Source organism: Leptosomus discolor, chromosome 2, assembly GCF_034619465.1.
Source record: "Leptosomus discolor isolate bLepDis1 chromosome 2, bLepDis1.hap2, whole genome shotgun sequence".
Classification (NCBI taxonomy): domain Eukaryota; kingdom Metazoa; phylum Chordata; class Aves; order Leptosomiformes; family Leptosomidae; genus Leptosomus; species Leptosomus discolor.
In genome coordinates this window covers 44,671,223-44,695,630 of record NC_141392.1, presented here as the reverse complement: position 1 = coordinate 44,695,630, position 24,408 = coordinate 44,671,223, and the positions used below count along the sequence as shown (strand labels likewise).

General features: G+C 39.6%; 1 protein-coding gene across 1 annotated transcript in view; it reads right to left on the bottom strand.

Annotated features, from left to right (window-relative positions):
* Positions 1-24,408, bottom strand: part of PCNX2 (pecanex 2) — a 156,482-nt gene that overhangs the window by 83,456 nt on the left and 48,618 nt on the right. Inside the window, exons 13-17 of the mRNA XM_086460994.1 lie at positions 24,215-24,386; positions 19,104-19,214; positions 17,422-17,513; positions 6,634-6,743; positions 4,400-4,496 (exon numbers count right to left, since the gene is read on the bottom strand). Of these exons, the coding sequence (XP_086317120.1) occupies positions 4,400-4,496; positions 6,634-6,743; positions 17,422-17,513; positions 19,104-19,214; positions 24,215-24,386 (582 nt within the window). The remainder of the gene's footprint in view (positions 1-4,399; positions 4,497-6,633; positions 6,744-17,421; positions 17,514-19,103; positions 19,215-24,214; positions 24,387-24,408) is intronic.

The window sequence follows — 24,408 nt, the reverse complement described above, 5'->3', positions numbered from 1 at the left end:
TGGGGAGAGGGGGCATCCTAACTTTCCATTCTGTTCCAGGTCACCAAACTGAATCTTTTCAAAAGATTACATTCAAATGAGAATGTATTACACAGATTATATTGCACAGGACTGATATATCCCACCTTTCCCACCTTTGAGTTCACAAGCATTCTTTATAGGGTGCTGTCACCATCTTTGACACATCAACAATCCCATACAGGAAAAGGCCTATGGTTTTAAAGCAATGATTATTATTCAGGTATTTAAACCCAATTTTGACAAGTGCATTCCAACTCTGGTAACATCTAAAGTGTTTAAACTATCATATATGCCGAGGCTTGCCCTTTTGCCCTTGCACAGAACTGCTTCAAAATGTAAATGTACTGCTCAGCTGCTGACTTGCACAATGGTCCCCACAGGAGCTCCTTCTTGATGTAGCAGACACTTTCAAACTTCTCACTAAATTCAGGGGCTTTTCCTTCTGAAACAAAGCTGAGCATTAGTTGCTTTTGATTCACATCATGGCATAGCGGCCAGGGCCTCCCAGGAAATGACTGACCCTGGGCAGTTATCTCTCTGGCTGAAGGAGATTCAGAGGCGGCTTCCAGCAGAAAACACTGGACATCCACCTACAGGCTGCTGTGGGTGGATCTGCAGCTTCCATCCTTTCTGTTGAAGGCAGTTAACTCCTGCAAAGCATGTGCCTAACCTTGGATACAACTCTTTTCCCCATCCTGCATTTAGACCCAGCTGTCTAAAGTAGGATCTTGTCTTCCATTCCCAAAGCCAGGCACTTACGAGTTGAATATTGACTAGCCCTACAAGGAGATGCTCGAGTCCTTCATTGCAATTGGTCCAGTGTGGAAAAGTTAAGCTTTGAGCACTGTTAAAATCTCTGCAGTGAGAGATAATCACTGTTATAGTTTAGGTTGAAACCAGGTGTTCTCCTTTTTTGTCCATTTTACAGTCATGTTAAAAAAGAAAAAACCCAAACCAACATCACTACGTTTGATGCCTTGGAAATTTTACAGGGAGGATACACTATAGCGGCACTTTTTTTTTTAATTATTATTTTCAATTACGCTTCTGGAGCTTTGCACAAATCCTTTTAGTACTTATCTAAATGTTTGTATTAAAGGCCAGGAAGGAAGCTGAGTTTGAATGTAACACATTAGCACCCTCAGGCCACTGGTTAATCTAGTAATCAGCCATGTGGATGCCTATAGAAATTAATTATAATGGTAGGAAGCTCCATTCTCAAAGTTGAATGGTCAATTATCCATCACAGCTGCTTTATAATTCAGGCTTCCAAAGCTGGCAATTCTTACACAGCTATTCAAGCAAAGGAAAATAGCAAGGGTCATGTAACTAAACATTAGAGATGCTGTATTTATTATTCCTAACATCAATGCAAAGCCACTACAGAATACAACGCATTAATTTTCAATATTAACCTTGTTTGCTTTCAGCTCCTTGAGGAGGTGATTTATTTCTGTATACCTCAGGATTTCTGATCAAAACAGGTCTTATTTAAATGGCATGTTATGTAGACCATATGTCTGTACATAGACCAGGGCAAGGCTGGCTGTTGTGTTGCATCCTGCCATCTCTTGCCACTGACAGTGGGTCAGGAATACTCTCCTCACAGAGGAGCACTCCAAAAGGAAAAAATTAACTACCACCATGAAATCTCCTTCAAATACTGACATATAGTTTCACCCAGTTACTGAACAGTTTGAAGATTCCCTTGCAGAAGTTCTGGAAGCTATTTAAAATTGGCTTTTAAAAGTCAACCAAGTCCTACATCCTAAACACGACTGCTGTTGCTGAAGCAAGTCAGCAGAGACTGTGGCTTGATTGTGCTCCTCAAACTTGAGGCACGTGCATTTTCTCCTGCCTCAATTCTTCCCTACTTGCTCTATTAGCACTGCACTGTGAGACAGCAGTGGGAGTCTCCCGGCAAACTGGTTAGTGTTTAATCAAGACAGAGGTACCAGATAACAGAGGGGTTAGACAAAGAGCCTGCATTAAGCAGAAATTGCCCTCTCCTTCTTCAAGGAATCTCCCAGTGTGGAAGAATTAGCACTGCTAACTGACATTGCAAGCAATCTCCAGCAACACTGAAGTAAAGCAGCCTCTGTCTAAAATCATCAGCAGCTTGGAATATCAAATGTACAAAGCATAAAAGTGCTAATCCCCAAAACCAGATACATCCTGGAAAGCAAAAGGTGCCAGGGGTCCCACTTAATTAAATGCAAAAAAAAACCCCACTGGCAAAACATGACAAGAACAAGACAAGGTGAAGAGAAGAACTGAAGTCCTAAGTCTAGCCAGTCCCACCACAGTTCTCCCTGTGCTTTTGCATCTTCTGCCCAGTGGCTCAAGGGCCCAAGTGCAGTTGAACCACATGGTAACTGTGTTAGTATGAGACATCAGATACCTGTTCACATTACTGACACAAAAAGAGGTCAAGAATCTGCAACATAACTCCTTTGTGAAAATACAGCCAGGATCTTAGATGTGTACTTGTTCATTCTTTTGTTTTCAATATATCGAAGCCTTGCTCAAGGTTTTCCCTCTGCACTGCGAAATGAAACCAGTTAAGTGGACAGCAGCAGTAACTGCTTCAGTCTCCTGGCAAGGCTCCACCTGCAGAACAGATAAGATCAGACTCCCTGCTGCTCCAAGAAGGGCACTATCAGCAAAAGATACAAGTGGGATACAAATAGCAGAGAAGTAGAAGCTTTCCGTTACATCTGCCATACAGTGCCCATGTACAAGAACGGACCAACAATGCACCGTGTGGCAATAACCTACCCACCAGAAATACCACAGAATACTGTAATACTTTAACACAAATACTTAAGTTTTACTCTGTTACTAGCTGGACTGCTACTAGTATTGCAGTGTGACCCTATTGCAAACAGGTTAATTTGCAAGAAACTGTAGCTCAACACAAGCAACAAGAAATAGATGTATTACTTAATCTTATGTGGGCCTTATTAGACTAAGCAGTTTAAAATAACATTACACATGGTAGAAAATAACATCTAAGCAGCAGCTTAGCAAAGAAAAGTAGAAAACATCAGTAGTGTGGGACCAACTCATGTGCTGAATGTAGGCTGTGTAACACCTTATAAAATGTCCCAACAAGTGATTCAAGATGTACAGGAGAGATGCAACCCTTTGAAGGGACATCTGGAGGCCAGGTCAGCTGCCACACTAGCAACCTATACCACCAGGCACTCTGGACTCTCATGACACAGCTAAGGGTCAAAAAAAGGCAGCCTGTCTTCCAGGCACACTCTGAACGCTCCTTGCTTCTGCAAGCATTCAGGAATTTAGGAGTAATTGCCTGAATTGCAAATGCTCAGATGCAGGCATTAGGGATATAGTCAGGAGGAAGGACTGTCTGATAACCAGGAAGCAGGACAGTCCAGGACTCTAAGAAATGTCAAACACTCCTTTATACTTCTGGAAACCTGATGATCTTCTCGCATAAAGTCTTTATAAGATCAACCTCCCCTGGGTAACAGTTAGTGAGGTTTATTTTATATAAAAAGACACGAAAAGGAAGATGGGTCACTTTGGATGTTTAAGCTGAAGTGAGAAATAAGCTGACACAAACTTAGAGCTACATGCCAGACAGTAGGAAATAAACAGCCTGCCAAGCAAAGAAGAGACAATGAGATGGCAATGTTTGGCACCAGGCATGTACCTCCCTCTCTCATACTAGTCAAGTTTCACATGCTTTTTCCATCTCTAGGTGCCAAGTCTGGTCTGTGTTCCACCTGGCTTGGCTGGGGTGGAGGGCACACTGTCAAGAGTACTTCCTGGCACAGAAAAAGGCATTCCTGAAAACTAGGTCAACTCCTAGCCCTAGAAAAATAATTAATAAGGGTTGGTTTAAACACGCTTAATTCTGTGGACTGAACCCTGTCCCCCTCCAATGTAGACAGGGAGTTTGGCAGGATTACTCATCTTTTTGAACTCTTGTTGAACAATCCAGCCTACTTCGTACCTACCAGATTGCCAGGCTGTAACTCTATGCACAGAACCTGCATTAGTTCTCTGAGTACCAGGATGAGATGCCCCATTCCTCAAGCTCTAAAAGTGCATTTCCCATTAACTATATTAAGGAATCAATGTTATGGAATCCTTCAAAGGAACTCTTTAGAAAGGAAAACTGCAGTATCACCCTTCTCCCTTCTGGCCTCACTGGAAAGAAGATCTAGGAGAACTACTCTCAGTTTCCATCTATGGATTTAAAGGAACAGGACATATATCCTCCCATTTTCTGTGTTGTTAATAATTTAAATATTTGAATTACTACATGAGAATATTTTAAAGGTTCCTCAGTGGGGAAAAAGGATGGGAGAGAGTTTTGAACAGAAAGTAATGAAAGAAAAGGTCTTACCACTGATTCTCTCATCTTTTCTGGGAGTGGATCTGCTGATGAATCTTCACATTGTTGACGTAGATAGTGAGGGACATATTTGCATTGAATAAGAGACCTGTTAAAAAAAAAAAATCCCAGTTAGGATACTTCTGAACCTGTCTAACAGATATGAATATTCCTGGGGGTCTGAGGAACAGCCTCAGATTTCCTTCCTCATAAATGGAGATTGACACAAACCAGCTCTACCTGTGATCAGGGTAGAACTTTCTCATCAAAATGTTAAGGAGTCTCAGCAGCCCAATCAATGCGAATCAGTCATTTAGAGGATGGAGCAGAAAGGGTTCTGTTGCACTCATGCCCTTCATTAATGTTTCAGCTAAGCTGAAACCAATATGGGAGCTCTTTAGACCCACATTAGAAAGGCCAAAGAAGCTATTTCTGCATAAATTGTATATTAAACCTCAGTTCAAGACTTATGTGCTACCACCTCCTCCATCTTGAAGTTTATGCCACAAGCCATCCCTTAAATACTGTTTCCAATCTCCTTAGCTTCCTTTAATTAAGTTCAGAGCTGTTTTAAAAGAAGATCTTAAACCTTTTTTTAAGGATTATACATTTTTATCATGATTGCAAATAAACTTTTGATGTTCTTGTACGCATTCTTAATCATAAGATATTTAACAACCATTTCAGCTGCTGAAGATTTGATTAAGAATGTTACAAAATCAGTAACTAGATTTAAAAGTTGAAACGGATTTAATGGCTTAAGATTACTTCCTTAAAACAGAAGTTCAAAGGAAAGACAAGTTTCTGGTTTATTAAAGAAGTTAATGAACTGGTGTGTCCTTCCTGGGGAGTGGGAGAGAAGAATACATTTAAATTACTTCAAAATTGAAATAGCTCACACTTCCATGCTGATTTGCAATTTACCTATGTATATTTTACTCCAAGGCTAAACAAATCTTCCTACTACAGCACACAGCTTCACTTCCTTCCATAATCGAGTTCCATACTGCCAGGGTCAAAACTACACACCACCTACACAAAGTTTGATCCAGATCTAATTGACATCAGTTCCAGACACAGTAGGCTTTGGATAAAGTTAATGGCAATAGATAGAACCAGTTCTTGTGCTTTGCCACATCAGAACCTAGTAATGTATAAATATCAGATTGCCTGAATCTTCTAGATGGTAAAGAAGGAATTTCTCAACTCTTCAGTAAGATTTACTGGGATGCCAATTTTCTACTAGAGCCCTATATCCTTTCCTTCCTCATCAGAATTCTTCTCCTTTTCCCAAGTTTCTCTCCTCAAATATAAACTTGAATGGCCTAAAAAGCCCTCCACTTCCACCTTCTCTCTCTTACATTACAGAACTGTGTGTCCAACCACACTGACCTACCATACACCTACTACAGTCTTCATACACTAAAAAGCCTCACTTCAAGGTACACAACACACCTCATGAATCAAAGGGGTTTCCTCACAGGCCCTCTGCACTGTTCTAGGATAAGACTGAGCTGTCTATGAAGCAGAATCCCAGATGGCATGATGATACTGGCTGCACAAAACCCACTTGCTTGCTTAATCCACAGGCACACACACAGGTCCCCAGAGGCTTATGGACCACTACAGGAAACACAGCCTGTGCTCCTACACAGGAAAACTCACACCTGCTGCCCATAAGATACAGATCTATGGGCCTCTCACATCACCTCAACCTGCAGATCGCAGTGCTGGGATTCCTCCCCTGGATCTCCCTTGTTTGCAGTGTCGGCTCTTAATACACTACCTTTCCTCGTCTGCCCCTAGCAGACTGTGTCAGAACAGAAAAGGAAGGAGTTAACCTCAAACAGAGGCATAGCCTACTGACAGTGACGTACAGCAAGAGCTGGAATTGAGCCATCTTTCCAGCACACCAAATGCCCTTTCTCCTTGCCACAGTGCTACCCAATGCACATTCTGCAAGTCCAGTAGCCTAAGCACCCCCTCAGCTAAATCACTATCCTCCAACATGGTAAGCACACAATTTCCCAGAAAGTGAAATCTGCTTCGGAGCACCAGCCTTACTAGCAATCCGACAGCAGCACGTCGTTTATTTACAGGACTGATACCAACCAGGCAGACATGGTGAGGAATTTCCACCTCACCACATTACTTTCAGGAGACAATCACCGTGGTTCTGAAACCCAGGCATCACTGATTGTGTGCTGTACAGCGTAATCACTACATAACATTTGCAGGCAACTTACATCAGTACAGACGGGTCACTGCTTTGTCTGCTGAGGTGATAAGAAAGTGCAACTAGCAGACCACAGAAAGCAGAGAACAGTGCTGGAATGTGTTGTGCATCCCAGGGTTCCTGAACAGAACAACAGAAAGCAAAGCATTTGTAAGTTAGGAACATAGAACTTGAAAAAAAAAAAAAAATTAAGTAGGCTAAGCCATACATGTAGTGTTAAATGCAGAGCATCTAAATTTGTATACCATCTACCAAGGACTGAAATTCCTTTCTCATATCAAAGTCTATTATTGTGAAAAAGACTGCAATCAGAGGCATGTTCTGTGATCATATTATGTAATTCCTCTATAATCAGCAATTAGCTAGGAAATCACATGAAAGGCAGGTTTTCTTTCCTCTTTAATGAAACACTAGAGGCAAATTCTCATTAAAATGATACGCGAGTGAAATGAACTGCACTGTATTTGTCTAAACTGATAAGTAGTTACTTGACCTGTGGCCAGATTGCATGCAACAAATGCCATTGTCACCTAAATCAGGCAGCGAGGTACTGTTCTGGCACCTCACTCGGAAATCTTTCTGCTGCTTTGTACGTTACATCCAGGCCCTGCCTGAACAATAATACAGCAGAGAGGGAGAGCACTCGCCACCATACGTGAGATCCCTGAGTAGGGAAGGAAGAGGCAATTTAGACACTCGCCAGCATGCTCTGGGCATAACCAAGATTAGAAACTGTCTTTGGGTGACTTAAACAGCTAAAAATGGCTAGAAATAAGAAGAGAAAGAACATGAAGTTAAGGAACACTTATCAAGACCAGCTTCATCTGTGGAGTCTTCAGCTATGAACTAGGGATCCTGACATACTTGCAAGTCCTGGCCGTAAAAGGACACTAATTTTAGCTGTGAAGGACACAGAAACTTGGTGGATCAGATCCATAGCCATTTCACTTATTAGATTTGTTCAATGCCTCCACACAAATTCTACCTGATCAACTGCATGTGAGGTCACCAGATCCTGACATCAGAGCGCTTTCTAGGTAGGTTTTGAGACACATTTGTAGCATCTGTGAAACTTTAAGGTAGTACAAAAACAAGGCATCTTCCACACCATAACTTTTGCTTGAAAAACTTCACAATTTGTACAAGACCAATACTTTCACACAATAAAGTAGGTTTATTAGTCTTATGTTGCTCAGTGATATGCATGATTTCTTAGCAAAGCTGACTCACATTAAGAAACACTCAATTTCTTTGAGGTGCAATGAATGCCTCACTAAGACAAACTAATTTTGTTTTAAGGGACAAACATCCAACCCACTGCAATGTGAGGTTTCTTTGGAATGTAATCCTGAAATTCTTGTTATCCTAAGAGTTGTATCACAGAAGTAAAATTTTATTTCCAAGAATCACCTTCTCCTCATCATCCTACTGAACATCACAAAGATGAAAGAGAGAAGTGTCTAGCTCTATCAAACAATCCTACTCAAAATAGTCATTACAAACACAAGAGAGAGTTACACGATATTACTGAAAGAATCCAGCACCATTTGTTTGACAAGTTAAACTTTGCCATCCAATTCCACTCTTCATTTCACGGTTCTGAGTTTGGGGCCAATTACATTTTGGGTTAGCTTCTCCCATGCATAGACTCAGGTGGGAAATTCATATTCTTCAAAACATGGAAGAAAACTAACTGAAGTCAAAATGTTCTGAAAATGGCTGAATCACAGCCTATTCAAATATCCATTGCATTTCCAGGGCAATACAACTGCATACAAATGTACCCAGCAGCTTCTAGTGCATGATTTCTCCTTCACCCTGCAAATTCTTTCAAAAGCAAAATACTGTAAAGAGCCCAGGAATATATGTGGTATTGAAATGTATCAGTAGCCAGTTTGAGAAATCATTCTGCCCTCTTTCTACTGTAAAACTGCACATGGCTGATTCCCCATATTAATGTCTCGGGAACCTTTTACTTCCATATTTTCTATATATTACACACAGCTTCTGCATTTGGCTAGCCTGTGTTGCAGTTCCAAAGTGTTATTGTCCCTCAAAGCTCAGCTGTCAGGGAGCTAGGAAGGCAGGCAGGACAGGCATCGATATTTGCTATGTGCCTAGAGAGCAGGATTTTCCAGAATAATGCTACACAAGGTTGTACAAAAGATGAGAACGAACAAAGGTGTCATTTCTCTGACATCAGTGTGATGTACCCTGCTCCATTTTGTCATTTTCCTCCACAACTCATGATGCCTGGTAGAGCTTTAAATTAAAAAGATGAAAAAAAAATATAGCTGATAATTGGACAATGATTCTTCTCAGTGGGAAAACAGGAATGACAAGTTTTAGTCTTGGAAGCTGGTATTATCTGTCATACTAGACATGGAGTTTGACTTCCTACTTTACCTCATTTGGTTGAGATGACATGTAGTGCTTTCATATACAGTTTTGACTTTGATGCAGACACTCACATAGTCATTTTTTAAAACAAGTGAAAGGGACTTACAGGGTTAAGGATGAAAAGTGATGAGTTACAACAGACCCAGCGGTTGAGGGGTGGGGGGGGTATTCCATTCCAACCACAGAATCTCCTAATCCCAAAACAATCCACTAAAAAGGAAGATAAAGGTGTCTTTGAACTTATGAGCCTTTTGCCACTGGTAGACATGGGGAAGCAAATGTATTTTTAAAAAGTGGTGATAGTAGTTTTCTGTCCTATATTATTTATCCTTTTTGCTTCTTTCTTCCCTTAGAAAAAAAATAATGCATCTAGCAAATTTATCTTTCACAGATATGCTCAAATAAATCATATGTCCTACTCCAGAGACAAAAAAGGGCTTTGAACAGAGAACAATTTGTGGTAAGAAGAAATTCTTGTTACTTTTTTTTTTCCCCCAGAATATTCCTGTCAACTCAAGAAAGACTTTGCAGATTGTCACAGCACTAGCATTATTGAAGGTGAAGGTGTTTGCATAGTGGCTGGCTTTTTAAATATGGAGGCAAACTCCAGCTGCTCTTCACAAAGCACACATACTTTCTGATTTTCCGTTCTCTTATGATTTCATCATTATTCATAGAATCATAGAATGGTTTGGGTTGGAAGGGATCTCTAAAAGTCATCTAGTCCAACCCCCCTGCCATTCAACCAATCTTTCTTTGGTCTTTCTCCTTACATCCACTCCCCAGCTTCGTCACGGATCTACACTATTGCTCGTATCAAACAATATGCAGGACAGCTGTTGGCAGTCAGCCATTCCACACATGTGATGGTAAATTGAAAGAAATACTATAATCCAATTTCTGAATATATAAAATACTTTTAGTGAGGTTATAAAAGGGAATCCTCCCTACCCCCAAAGGTATGAGAAAATGGTAACAGCATCTTGTTTTCTACAATGTTAACTATAAGCTTAACTATATTGTCATGATCTCTCATTTTCAGTGAACATTAAAAACCACGAAATGTGAAGTATTCATGAGCCTTGTGTTACACTGGTTAGAGACAAATTTTAGGGAGAGATGCCCACCAGCCTTATCTTCCCATCCATCATTCATGGAAAACAAAACATTACTTTCCCAGAAGAGCTCCAAAAACTTGGCAAGTGATAAGCTTCCAGAATACAGATATCACTGTCTATTCTGAGCAATGTTGTCTCTGTTTCTCTGCATTCCCAGCTGCTCTCTGTGACCATATTTTCATTGCTGAAATTTAAATCCATTAGGATGGGACAGATGAAGGGGTGTGCGTGTGTGTACACACCACCTTACACAACAGGGTCCCAGCCTGTGGCTAGGATTCCTTGGCTAGATTGTAAGATGAGCAATAACTTCAGGCAGGGGCCATGGATACTCATGTTTCACATAATGGTGAGTTTATCCTAAAAAAGAACTGCAGATTTCTACCTTCCTATACACTGTCATACTTCTGTAAGAGTAACCCTGGGCCATATAGGATTGTGCAGGCACAATTTACTTTTTCTGTTATATCTGGACAATAAGTTCTTATTACACACAGAAAACTCAGAGTGTAACTACTGAAGTTATGTCTAAAGTGCAAGTCTGACTATGGCTGCAAACATTACTCACTGAAACGTGTGATATCTGACAATTCTCTCCAAAATTAACAGTCCTAACAGCTCTTGCTTGAACCTCAGGGGTTTCTAAATTGGAAAGTACATAAAATTGATGAGCCTTGTCTTTAAAACCTCTAACAGGTCTGGAAGTATTTTATACGGTAGAAACAAAGCTCTCTAATAATCCTATACTTCTATTTGTGGTCACTTACACATCAGGAGTTCTGTCTATACACATGGGCCCATTCAGTGCTGTTCAGGAATTTATTTGGGCAGTCTTAGCAGATTGAGAGAGACATACGCTTGCAATTCTTTCCCATTATAAAACCCTAAGACACATATTTCAAAATTATTAGTACACAGATGAAGCCTGCGTTATTGAAGACAGGAATCAAGAAACATTGTTATTCTGATTAATGAGTTTAAAACTCATTAAATAACAAACCAAACTATACCAGTGTGAGCTGAGAATGGTTTAAAATACACACAGGATTTTTAGTAACTGTCCATTAAAGTGATAAATAAGTTACTAGAAAATACTTTCTTCAGGTACAAGGTAATGGAAACTACATAACTTTAAAAAAATTATGCACTTACACAGAGCTCCAGGAGGCAGCTGTGCCACATATGAACACATTCACATCTGTTTAATTTTTCTGACCCAAGTCTAAAATCTGAAATTTTTCCAGGCTGATTAAGACAAACCGCAAGTTCCTTAAGCAGTTTAAAAAAATAACAACCACTAAACAAAAAAGCTACATGACAAATAATTAACCGATTCCAGACAAGTTTCAAAAACTTAAAATGAGCTGATTGGAACAGAAGGCAGAAGAGGAGCGACTGATTCCAGAAGCCTCCAGGGATGAGCTCTTCTGCCCCACAGCAAAACACTGATGCTCTGGAATGTTAAAGACTGATATCAAGATGGCTAATTCCAGACTGAATATTTGTGGAAAAAGTAGGAGGGCATACCTTAAAAAAAAAAAATAAAAAATCTGTTAAATATTTGGGCACAGACCACAAAACAGATGGAGTGGGAGACAAAAATCAGCACATCAGGCAACTCCAGTCAAGTGAAAAAGATGGCACAGAAGTTCCCGTGTCTCCAATCTGGAAATGAAAACACCTCCTCCAGGAAAAAGAGATAACCCTTTCATATATCAAAGTTAAGGTAGCTGTTAGAGCTGCCAATTTCTGTTTACGATTACAGGACTGAAGCTGAGATCAGAAATAAAGCCAGGCTGAAGTGAATACAGATAACTTTAAACTAAGCTTGGTTACCCAATAGCTTCAAAAAAGTAGACAGCTGAAAAATTGCTGCTATTAGATGTAACAATCCAGAGAATGACCAAAAGAGGTGATAAAACCATGTTAAGGATATGGAGCTTTTTATTAAACAAAAGTAAATGAAAGTTCATAGAGGACCTGGAAAGAACTGAAATAAGGAGTGATGATGAGGACTGGGAGATAAAATCTCAGAGCAAGCAGGAGAAACTCAGGTCTTTGCACTTCAGAAGCCAAGACATTTATCTTCTCTCTTGTCTGAAATCAAGTCCATAGTACTGTTGTATGTAAGGCTGGGTAAGCAGCTGGTGTCATATCACTCATGACAGGGATGTGTCATGGGATAAGATGTATGAAGAGATGCTTTACAGCACCCGAACGGTGTAATCAAACCACCTTTGCATCACTGGGATAACATCACTGTAAACCAAAAACGTATGTAGGTGACTTTGCATCATCACCAGAGGGAACAACGGTGTTCACCAGCTGTGTCAGGTAGTGACTTGAAAACCTGCTCTGCTCGCAATACACTGCTTTGGCTGACAACAATGATGAACTGTCCATCAGTCCTCAAGGCTGAAGGACAGACACACGGATGGAGACCCGGAATTCCAGCTATTTTGTGTTTTGGGGTTTTCTGGAGAAATTATCTGTTATGATTTTAGATGTAATACTCTGTATTTCCCACTGTGAACAATTTTGGGTTTTCTTTTTTCTTCTTTAATTTGTCAGCTTTAAACAAAAAGAAAACTAATCAGTCCAGCACTAGCACCACCAGAAGACATCCTGACAAACAGCAGACCCCCAGATTCCTCTCCACACAAACATCAAGCAAGGGCAAAGCTACTGAGGAACATCCTGAGGAGGGGAGCTGATCGCTTAGCCACACGAGGTAGACCCCTTTGCTTCTCAGTCACCTCCAAACAACACGTCCCTTTTCCTCCTCCAAGAGTCCGAGTCACACAACTCAAACATGGGTCTACTCATCGCACAATGAGTTTGTGCCTGGCCTCGTAACAGACTGTCCCTTATTTTAGATGTGTGGAAAGTGCATGTTTGGTCACAAACACCCTGCGTCCTCCAGGTAAACAAATGCAGCCACTCCCCAAAACACATCATATGCTTCTGATCAACTCCTGTGATGGACACATAAGCAGCCTGCCACAAGATCCAACCTGCACATTCACTGTTAGCACAAGACTAGAGACCTGTCCATCCTCTTTTAGGCGATACGTGCATTTTAGCCATGAGAGAGAAATATTTCTGGTCATACCACGGCAAAGATGCCACAACGTCATTCAGAAAGAGTGGCAGGGCCAGAGGAACTCATTAGGCACGCTGAATTTTGTGTGCAGATCACAGGATGAACTCTCAACCAAGAATACTGTATAATAGTTTTCCTCAGGCAACTTCTCTGAACAAAAATTAATGACAATTATGAAGTTAAACTAATGATACATCTATACCGCAGCTACTTCTTCATAGAGACTCAGATGGTTTTGTACAAAACAATTCAACAGCAGAATCAGTCTGGACAAGGCACAGGATTTCAGCATAGGCCTATTTGTCTCAATTCTCAGAGCTTATATTCGCATGTTGAAAGCTAACTTGAGTAGTTAACGCTGTTTTTGTGGACTTAGTTCAAAACAATTGCTCAATTCTTGCTATTTACTTTTTCAAAATATGGAGATCTAGAGCAGTGAATTAATTGCTGCGAATTTGCTATTCTAAAATAATTTCAAAATTTGACTGCAACTAAATCAAACTATTGTACATATGTATATATAGTATCTGTTCTAAATATGAACAAGAAAACTCACTTAAGAACATAGATCTATTATAAAGTGAACACTGTTTACTTATTTTAATAAAAAATAAAATCAAATGGTAAATTAATTATTCTTCTAAAAAACTTCTTCAAGAATAATATCTTTCCTTTTGGAATAATTAACGTACACAGAGAAATGAGGTTAGTTTATTCCACCCTGCAAGATAATAATTAGAACACAAGGACCACTTAAGGAAGGAGAAGCTCAAGCCTAATACCGCTGGAATGAGTCTTCTGCCTGGGCATTTGATGTGAGGAATCTTCACAAGTAAAAAGCACACAGCCACTTAGAGATACATTCTCTCTGCAATTTATTTCAGGAAATAGAACTTTGCTAGTTACACCTGCTGAGCTATAAGATGTTCTGCCAGTAAGCAGTTTACATTTAGGGATGCTACATTTCAGCCAAGAAATAAGCTTTGCAACCCAGAAATCCTGTGCCAGAGAGAGCTTATCATGTTTCCCTGCCCTGAATGTTCTTGATTTTGATGATTTTTTTGACCTCCATAAATATTGAAAATTTTCCTCTGTTGGTTTTGCCAAACTGACTAAAAGCGAAGAGAGTTTAAAAAATAAAAAATAAAGACTAGCTGTAAAGTACAAGTGTGGAAGAGAGTCCATTTCTATCTTAAAGAAAACAATGCATTTCTCACCATTGTGCAAACACCTCAATGAAACAGACATTAGCATTTCCTCAGTTTTGGGTTAAACTCTGCAATTTCCAGTGCACCAAAACTCCAAATCTTCATTTGATTAAGGTCAGAAGTTGTTGGTCACCACATATCAAAACAATTCTAGTTTCTTACAGGGAATTAGACCACTTTTCACAGTGGATCAGATTCTTCTCTTACATTTAAGCCAATTCCTACTCCTCCTCCACCAAACAGTCATTTCTCTTGCAATGTTACAGACAACAGCCCACAAGGAAAAAAACTCTGGACCTGATTAAAGAACAAGGAGAGTTAATACAAGTGCTTATTTCATAACTACTACCAAAAAAAATGTATGAAATCTCAAGCACCCCAGTAGATAGATTATGAGCTGAAGCAAGTAGAATCATTTTTACATCCTTTATATTAACTTCCTCAGAAGTGCCTTCACAAGAACAGTGCCATAAAAATTCAAATTAACGGTAATTTCTCTGTGAACAGGAAGTCTGCACTTAATATTGGTAATTTACAACAGATATCTTGTAAATCTTTCACAGCATTCTACAACTTTAAGGTAGCATTAAAAGCACATTTCTAAGCAGTTTGAAGTGTAATCCATGAGGAGATGGCTTATCTAAAAAGCCACCTGCATGCTGCAATATAAATTATTATGCTGAGAAAGGAGTCCATAGAATATTTTAAGAGGCTTTTCTTTAATAGTGTTTACAAAACTATTTTTTAAAGTATCCATCAGCCAACTTCCCTACCCTCAACTAGTGAATCACCCTCTGCTAGCCTTAGAGGGGGGAAAAAAAAAAAAATCTCCAGATATTTGCCTGTTGAACAGCGGTTTAACTCAATCTCTGCCTTCCATATAGCTCTTCCCATTTTTCTCATACGTTTCTGTCCCGTTACAGATTTTTCTCATTCTGTTCATCCTTACAGAGAGTCACCTTCTCCATACCAGCTGCCAGTTTCCAAATCATTAATATAGCCAGAAAACAGTAGCAGGAACACTAGTTACTCCAGGAAACTGCACTAAAAGCAGTTAAGCTTTCTAGCATCACACAGCTGGTCGTGTCAAACCAGTATAACTGATATACTGGGTGAGCCTGGCAACAGGAGATTCCCTGGGAGTACACCACATGTTCAAAGACATTCAATTTAAAGTGTTTTAACACAGCATTGCTCAGCAGCTGAGTTGCCGTAATTTACTGTGTATGGACTCGAGCGACCCAGTGGCAAGATAACATGGTGGCTTAACACTTTTTACCTTACTATTGGGAGCAGTTAAGAACACATGCACAGGCAGCATTTATTGTCTATGAGAGACCATTAAGGCACTGTAATTGACCTTATTTGAGTTAAGGCTCCTATTCAAAATTTTAAGTGGAAAATTGTTAAAGAATTCCCTTAAAGAAACATCTGATTGCCCCTCTCATCTGTGTAAATTGCCAGCCTGGGCGTTGACATGATACATCCTTGGCTGTTGTAGAGCCTCATATTGGGATCTCTGTATGTGCTATGCATGTGTAGCACCACAAAGCATCCTCTCACGTATGCCTGCAAAATGTCAAGAGCAGCTTGGAAATCACTGCACATCCTGGTCCACCCCTGCTTGGGCACTGACAGCATCTAACCTGTAATGAAACACTGTCAAAAGACTGTTCCTTAAAGGATAAATTTTATCACAAGTCTAAGATGAAATTCTGGTCTTGCTGTGGTCACTGGGAATTTTACAACAGACTCGAAGGCAGCAAAATTTCACTGCTATTTTTTAAATAAATAAAAAAAATACAGAGGACATCTGTATTTAAGCACAAAAAAAAGAAATGCTTTTAATTGAATATGGCTCAAAATGCAGCATCTGCCAAAAACCCCAATATTGGGCATCAGAGGAAGGGTACTGAGAACAAGGCAGTCAGTCATCTTGCCAGCATATAGAGCTGTGGCACACCCGCATGCTGAGCGCCACATGGAACTTACTCTCCGCATCTGAAGGTCACAGCAGGGTGACTAACTTAGCTACTCCTGAGAGAGCAACTGCTTTACAAGGAGACACTAGAAAGGCAGGGACTCTTCAGTTTAAGGAGATGGCAGCTGCAGGGGGATCTGACTGATGCCTACAAAACTGTGAAGGCAGTGGATACCGTGAATGCAGAACAGTTCTTCCAAAAATCCTGCAATACTAGGCATAGGGAAGACTTGGCAAAATTAGCAGATCAGTTTAAAATCAATGAAGGGCAGCACTACTTTGCACAGAGTACTGTGAATATCTGGAATTTGTCAGCAGAAAGTTGTGAAGACAGACAGGACCAGCACATTCAGGAAGGAACTCCACAAATTCATAGACAACAAGTTGACAGATACCAAATGAAATAAGCAGGGACACACTCTCCAACGTCCCTAATCCAACAATTTTAGATACTGGTGGAATATTAGGGAAAAGTGTGGCAAACAGTCATCTGGCTTGCATTAAATTCCTAAATTGCATTTCCGTGTAGATCCAGGCACATTAATGAGTTAGATGGTCCACTGGTCTGCTCAAGTTGGACACTTAAGTTCTTAGGCATACTGTTACGAGCAACAAAATCCTTAATGTTTTTTCCTTCGGAAATACGGACCTTACGAGGAATTTTGACCAAATGCAACCTGGCTTACACAGGTCAATAGGAGTTGCAGCTTTTTAAGCCAAGGCTCCTGTTAGTGTTTGTAGGGAAAATTAATGGATCATTTCAGACTAATACATGTAAGAGTATTAGATACCCATTTACTCCAGTATTTCTACCACAGTTTCAATAAATTTCAGTGTAGCTAATAGGCAGAACCTGAAGCAGGGCTTGTAAAACTTATCTTGATAAACAACAGTGACAATGTAGCGCCAAATAACGCTGGTCTCCCTAGATTATATGAATTTTGAGCTTGAAATTTTGAATTTTTCCAGTGTTGTTTTTCTGGCTTACCTTCACTGCACTGAAGCAGAAAGCGTATAGGACAATCAGAACCACAAAGCTTCGGGAAATGCTGTATAGTGCAGATACAAACCCAGCAGCAGCTGAAATACAGACATTACCTGTTAGTTAATTTCTTCCTAAATGAGAATGTGCAATCAAAAAAATTAAACAACTCTTGCACTACAAGAGGTACAGATATTAAAATCAGATATCACAAAGCTGGTTGTTGACAGAATACCTTCAATGCCCCAAATAAGCTCACAAAACTGTTTACAGCTAAGACTGAAAGCCTGATGCCACTGTATTCCATGTCTTTTCCATTCACCTGACGTCCCACACTATTGCTTTTTGTAGTGAACGCTCTTTTGCCGAAATATCAGTATGCCTCTTGATGTAGCCACAAATGGGGAATGAAGTAGTCTACAAAACTGGCAATTTTCTAGTCAAACTCCACGTGGACTTTTCCTCCTTCCCTTTGTTCCTGAGACATAGGCTCTGGTATCTTCCAAAATCATCCTCACTTGCTTGGACAATCATGATTTTTACCATATTAAAAAACATGAATGAACTTAAAGGGAGAGAGAAGGATGCCAGCTGATTGCTTGCTATCACATCCTTTGAGAGCTTCCAGAAGCAGGGTAGGAAAAGCAGCCAGGGCAAAATTAGGTGGTCAGCAGTCTCAACAATGGAGACATATGGGCTGCAAAACTGTGCTCTAATTAGTGTTCAACATACACCAGAATCATAGCTATTGTTAGGATGAAGACTTTATCCAACACATTACTTCCTGCAGGTCTGCTATGGAATTTACGAGACAAAAAGCAAAGAACATCTGTATCATCTGTACTAGTTTTAACCACTTGCCAAAGGCTACGTCTACAGTAGCAAGAAGAATGATGCAGTAAGTGTGGGTCTGTGGAATGAAAAGTGCCAAGGATGTCATATCCATGATAGACATGTTTGAGATGTCTTACTGCAGATTATCTCTAGTCTGGTCCCACAGACTATAGGCTCATTACTGTTTGGAGTGCGATAGGTGCACCCTTACAGTGCACCTTTCTTTTAAGCTTCATCCAAATGGAATCATTCCATGATGCAAAACAACACATGGTAAGTGGAAAGAAGAAAGAAGTTTGTTTCTGATTCAAACCAAGATGACAGTGTAGATGCATCCCAATCTCCTCTGTTATTTAAGCTATAATGAAAAAAAAACACAAACTACAAAACACCACTACCAATAAAAAAAAAAAAAGATGCATCTTCTCTCACGAGCCTTGTTTAATCTGTGACTGAAATAACACCCCCAAAAAAATCACACAACCAATATCTTATGAACATGCCTTACCATGGAACAATGCAAACATAATTTTTTAATTTTATTTTTTAAATGGAGTTTTAATGGATTTTTTTTTTTTAATAAATATAGCAAAGATTCACATTAGACATGCCAGGAAAGAGCTCTTTGATGTCAACCATATTCTGCAGCCTATAGTACAACTTGTACACAACTTTTCAAAAGAAAAAAGAAATCTAATTGAGGGGGTCTTATTAGTATTCACCCCACTGCCATATGAATACCATTAGCTGTTTGATATAAGCTTCAACGTGTACTGTGCTTTAAAACATGCTATACTATACTCTAAGGTTATAACCCCAGAAAGGGACAGCTCAGGCTGCAACTGGCTACTTACCAGAACCGCCAAAAAGCAACATGTCTATTTGCTCCAAAAGATATATACAGAAGGTGTTGATTTGAGGGAAAAGACCAAGAAGAGAAATTGCAGGAAAGCAATACAAAAAAACTACAGGGGAAAAAAAAAATGTTAGAACACAGTCATACATCACAATGTATGGAGAATAGAGAAACGTCCATCATACCAGAATAAGCAGTTGTTGCAATAAATTCTGAAGATTACTCAAGTGAGCATACCTTAACCTTAGCAGCAACAATTACACTTTCTCATGCCTTAAAAATAAATTATGCTATTTTACATGTAAGAAACTAAAGCTCAGAGGTTAACTTTAAGCTTAATTTTGGATAATAGTAGTGGCAGAAAAAATAGCATTACGTGGCCTCCTTACAGCTTCTCAAATACTTTCAAAGTTATATGTGTCCTATTTAAAGTACAGAAATTTTAATTTGCAGACTTTGGAACTTTGTCATTGAATCTAAGATGGTTCAAGTGCAGGTATAACAATTCAATATAAACAAACAAACAAACAAAAATTTAATGGCTAAGATCCTAAGCATCTTGGCTATCACAGTATCCTACCTCCGCCCGAAATCAACAGCAGACACTTCAAGCAGCACATAAAAATGGGACAAACCTATAGTGAAACTTTCCCAGAATATTTCCCCAGCTTCCAGCAGGACGGACCTTAACTTTGCAGCAGTGAAAAAACATTAAAAACGGTAAAGAAAATCAGTGGCAAAACCCAGTCTGACGTCTTTATATAGGGTCTTTCTAAACAGAAATGCTAATTTAAATGGCTGCCTTACAGTCAAAGAAAAACAGGAGTCTTAACTCTTACTTAACTGTGATGCTAGTCTTATGTTCTGCTTACTTCCAGCCACTCCTCCCTTCTCATCCGTTTACTCTTACCTCCACCCTAGAAAATGCTAAGCACAGTTGTCTAACAAAGCATCTAAACACACATTTGACCCAAGTATCCAGTATTGTCAGCTTTCAAGGATACACGCACATGTTTAATCATATTCTTACTGCTTCATTGTACTAGTACCAGAATGTTCTGCATGGTGAAGGAGAAGAGATGTATGTCAGCCATCCTTCCTCATGAAGAAGTATGTATTTGTTAGTTTACATGCTAGGAAAACTGCAGTTTCCTCCTATTCATTCTCATAAAAAGCAATTTAAACAAATCACTACTACAACTTATTCCCCTTCCCACCCAGTAAAATTTTAAGAAGGTAACAATAGGATTTGTGGTTTGTTGAATGCTGATTTCACATTTTACTCCCAGCTCCTCTTGTTAATGCATCTTGTGCTAAAATAAAACAATACACAGAGTTTGATTTGACAGCTTTTATCTCCATCCTATTATGCACTACTGCTATCTAATATTGTAAATCTTTCTGAGGAAGTCAAACACAGAAGAAAAAAAAAAATACATACTCAAGTGTTAAACACAGACAGGGCTCACTTAAGTATACTTGCATTCACAATGGACCCTTCTTCAGGACTTCCTGCCACTAGCACAAATTATACATAAGCAAGAACAAGAGGAAGCACTGTCTTCTCAATCTTTTACGTGCAAATGCCACTTTGCTAATCTTCTTTTCTTTTAGATATTCCACCAAGCCATACCAAGCCAAGCACTGACCACTCTTGAAGACAGACAATGGCATGACACAAACCACCCAGCAGGCCACGTGGACTTGCCACAGGATCAATTATCTCAAAAACTCACTGCTGAAACTCACGGAGATCTTGTTCTTTGGGAAAAGGACTTACAGAGATGCTAGAATTCATCTTAGACTACGGACTCACAATCCAAACAACTGCCTTTACTGTAGCAACCTCAGGAAAAAGCTGAATAAGAGCAGGGGAAGGAAGGACAAGGCCAGAGACATTCTCGTGTCAGTACACCAAAATATATAGGGAAGAATGTAAACAAGAAAGGAAAAGTTGGCTGACTACAGCAATGTCCTTGCTTCACCTTGTCTCTATTAATACCTTGAATAATTCTAACGACTTCTTTAGCTAAGGTAGTTTTGTTTATCTTATCCTGCACAAAGCAGCATTCCAGAGAGGAAAACAAACAGCTGTCAGTTACAAAAGGATTGAATTTAGGAACATTAGTTTCCCTTATGAGAAGGAGACAATAAAAGTAACTGATTAATCAGTTGGAATTGCATTATGAATTCCAGGGAGAATTTCTTTAACCATCACACATTTCCATACAGAACACCACCTTTAAGAGCTGGACCACTAATAGATGCTTATGTGAGCTGCTGGCATTTAATACTGAGTTTGGAGGTTTCCTCTAAACGAGTAGCTACCAGATAAGTGTAGGAGGGCAACACAAGTTTTGACTTTGGAAACTTTGGGTCTTTTGAAAAATGTAGAATGGTAACCCAGTGGCAATGCCACTGCAAATGTTTTAGAAGTTTAGAACATTTTTACTTTTTAAAAAGTGATGTATCTGACTACTAGTCCTTTCGGCATGTAATAATACATACTTTTTCATGGGGGAGGGGTGGGGTGTGTGTTATTGCAATTAGAAATAGTCTTTTTGTTCTCCCCTTCCTGAATATTGCAGAGGATAACATGCTCAGAAGCTTTCTCCCTCTGACAGAAGCTCAGTCATCGCTGAAAGTAGCAGGCAGAGGACTTGCTATCACAAAATTCTGCCACCACCTGATAACCTGATACTTACTCTTCTGAGGTGTCTGACAAATAATTTCACTCTGATGATTCAAAAGCTTCAACACAAAAACTATCACACATACTATCATACAAGTAACTACTTTTGTCACTAACCGCACCTGTAGCACCTAGTGACTGAGGCTGGCTCTGTCTGTGCCCTTACTTGTACTATGTATGTTAATCTAGCAAAAAGGTCAATTGAAATATGAAATTCAAGATGAAAACCATGGCTAGAATTAAAGCCATCATCCCCCAACTAATATATATCAATAGCAGAACCACCATCAATTTAAAATAAAACACAATCAGATCCTAAATAGACTGCTTGCAAAGAAATGGACCTGTTAAAAGCCACATTTCTTAAGTGATTAAGTTACATATCTAACAAATTTCCACTGATTTTCTTTTATAACCTTGTTCCAAGACTTTTGTCATAGTATGCTATGCAGCATCACACTAGTTCCCTGGTAAAGCCTTTCTAGGATTTCCATCCCTTTAGCTTCTTACTGTAGTAAACACCTGAAATAGAAGACTTTTCCTTTCCTTGGTATTTGTAACATATAGTCAAAAACCCCTTCATTTCCCAACATATCAACTCTGAATACTACAATAAACTATGAATAAAATATAAATTAAAAAGTCACCATAAGATGACAAAACAATAAAGAGATATCAAAAATACTTAGCAAATAGGCAAAACCACAAAACAATAGCAACACTTCATTGGTATTCAGTGGGGCCAGCTTCCCTCCTGATTTTACTGTCCAAAAGAAATCCTCCTATACCTTCAGTGCCTAAGGGAATCCATACTCAAAGTGCAGCAAGATGCTGGAGGATGCCAGACCACCATGGCTTACAGGAAGTGGCTGCACCGTGAACACTTGCTGCAAGAATTCACAGCAGCCAGCAGTTGGGACTCCCACAGAGCCAAGGCAAGGAATAGTCCAAGCATGGCACCAAATATCACTTGAACAAATGTACCTCGGCAAAATAAGAATGGGGGACAAGCAAAGGGAAATGGTTCCTTCTCCCTTTTGTGTTAAACAGATGCCAGCTGGGGAGATGAGCCTGTATTTCCTCTCTTCCCCACCCTCTCCAGGCTGTTTCAAGAACCTGCTCTACCATTTCTTTTGAGGCCAACCAAAATTAGCACATTTATAACCACACTTTGTTTTCTTATACTGGTTGCTATAGCTTTTTCATTTATCTCTATCCCAAGCGTCATTTAAGATTCTTATTGAATTATTTATCAGCACTTTTACTGTTCACCTTTGACAGGCAGAGAAAATAAGATGTAAGAAGAAACTTTAATGAGACCAAAGGAAAGTAATGAAAGGAGCTAATGAAAATAAGTGAGATGCAGGTCTTCATTTTTCCCCTGTTTCTGGTGAGAAGGACTGGGAGTCAATGAACCCATATAAAGGACCAGAAGGCTTTCCTAAAAATAGTATACTTTTCAGGCAGTAGAAGCCTGACTTGAATATAGCAAAACACAAGTACAACAGTCACAGGTAAACAAAGACCTCAAAGGTCATAAACTCTGTATTACAAAGTTTTTTCCTCTACTACTGTAGGTTTACCTAGTTCTAAATTCACAAATCCATGGGTTGTCTTTGGTACATTATGACACGTCCAGCTCTTGGGAATTTTTCACAACTTTTACAGTAAACTTTAACTTTTCTACTTCACACCTAACAGCATTGCACTACTTGACCTGAGTCCAGTTCAGCACCCATATCTGTGACACAGTTTGGGCGGCATCAGTTACAGACTGTAAGTGTGTAACAGGAAGAAGCGTCCTGACAGAACTGCATATTTCCAGCTGTGGCCACTCCGAATTAGTGCCAAAGGTTCATCAGTCCCATTTCAGGGCAATAACTGAGTGTCCTCAGCCACCTCAGGACATGATTCCAGAAGGAAACAGTTTGGAAGAGATACTTGTGAAGTGGCTGCTCCACACTAAATCATCACATGGACAGCGAGATTAAACTCAACCAAGGAAAAGCATGTTCTTCATGAGTGGAAGAACGTCCACCTGAGGACTTGGCATGGATTAGCTTCCAGGCATTAAATTTAAAACTCAGCTTATTCTGCAGTAACTGCTTTGCACAGACAAGCCCTTACAAAGATTAACTGCATTTCACAGATGATGTCTTTTGCTAATAACATCAGTGACTGTTAGTTTTCTATAGAGACGTTTCTATGAGCCTCATTTCATTAAGAACTCCTTTTACACGAGGAAAGCTTGCCAGCTGCCCCCTGCCCCCTGTCTTAAGTCATTCCAAATGTTTCTATCAATTTGACTTAGAGTTGTGCCTCCATAACATGCGTTTGATTGCCAACATGGGAAAACACAGACTTCCCTCGCTAATGCTTAATTCATTTTTACAGTCCCACAAAAAGTATTTACTCACCTATTATGTGGTCTCTGGCTGACTGGAGAGATCTAGGCGAAAAGAGCTTCAAGCCATACATTGTATAAACTGGAGGATTTGCGTCTTTAGATCCAGCATCTAGCAGCAAAATAAGGCCACACAATATACAAAAATATACAGGTCTGCTGTAGGTTATTATTTTATTGTGCCCCTGGAAAAAAAAAAAAAAAGTA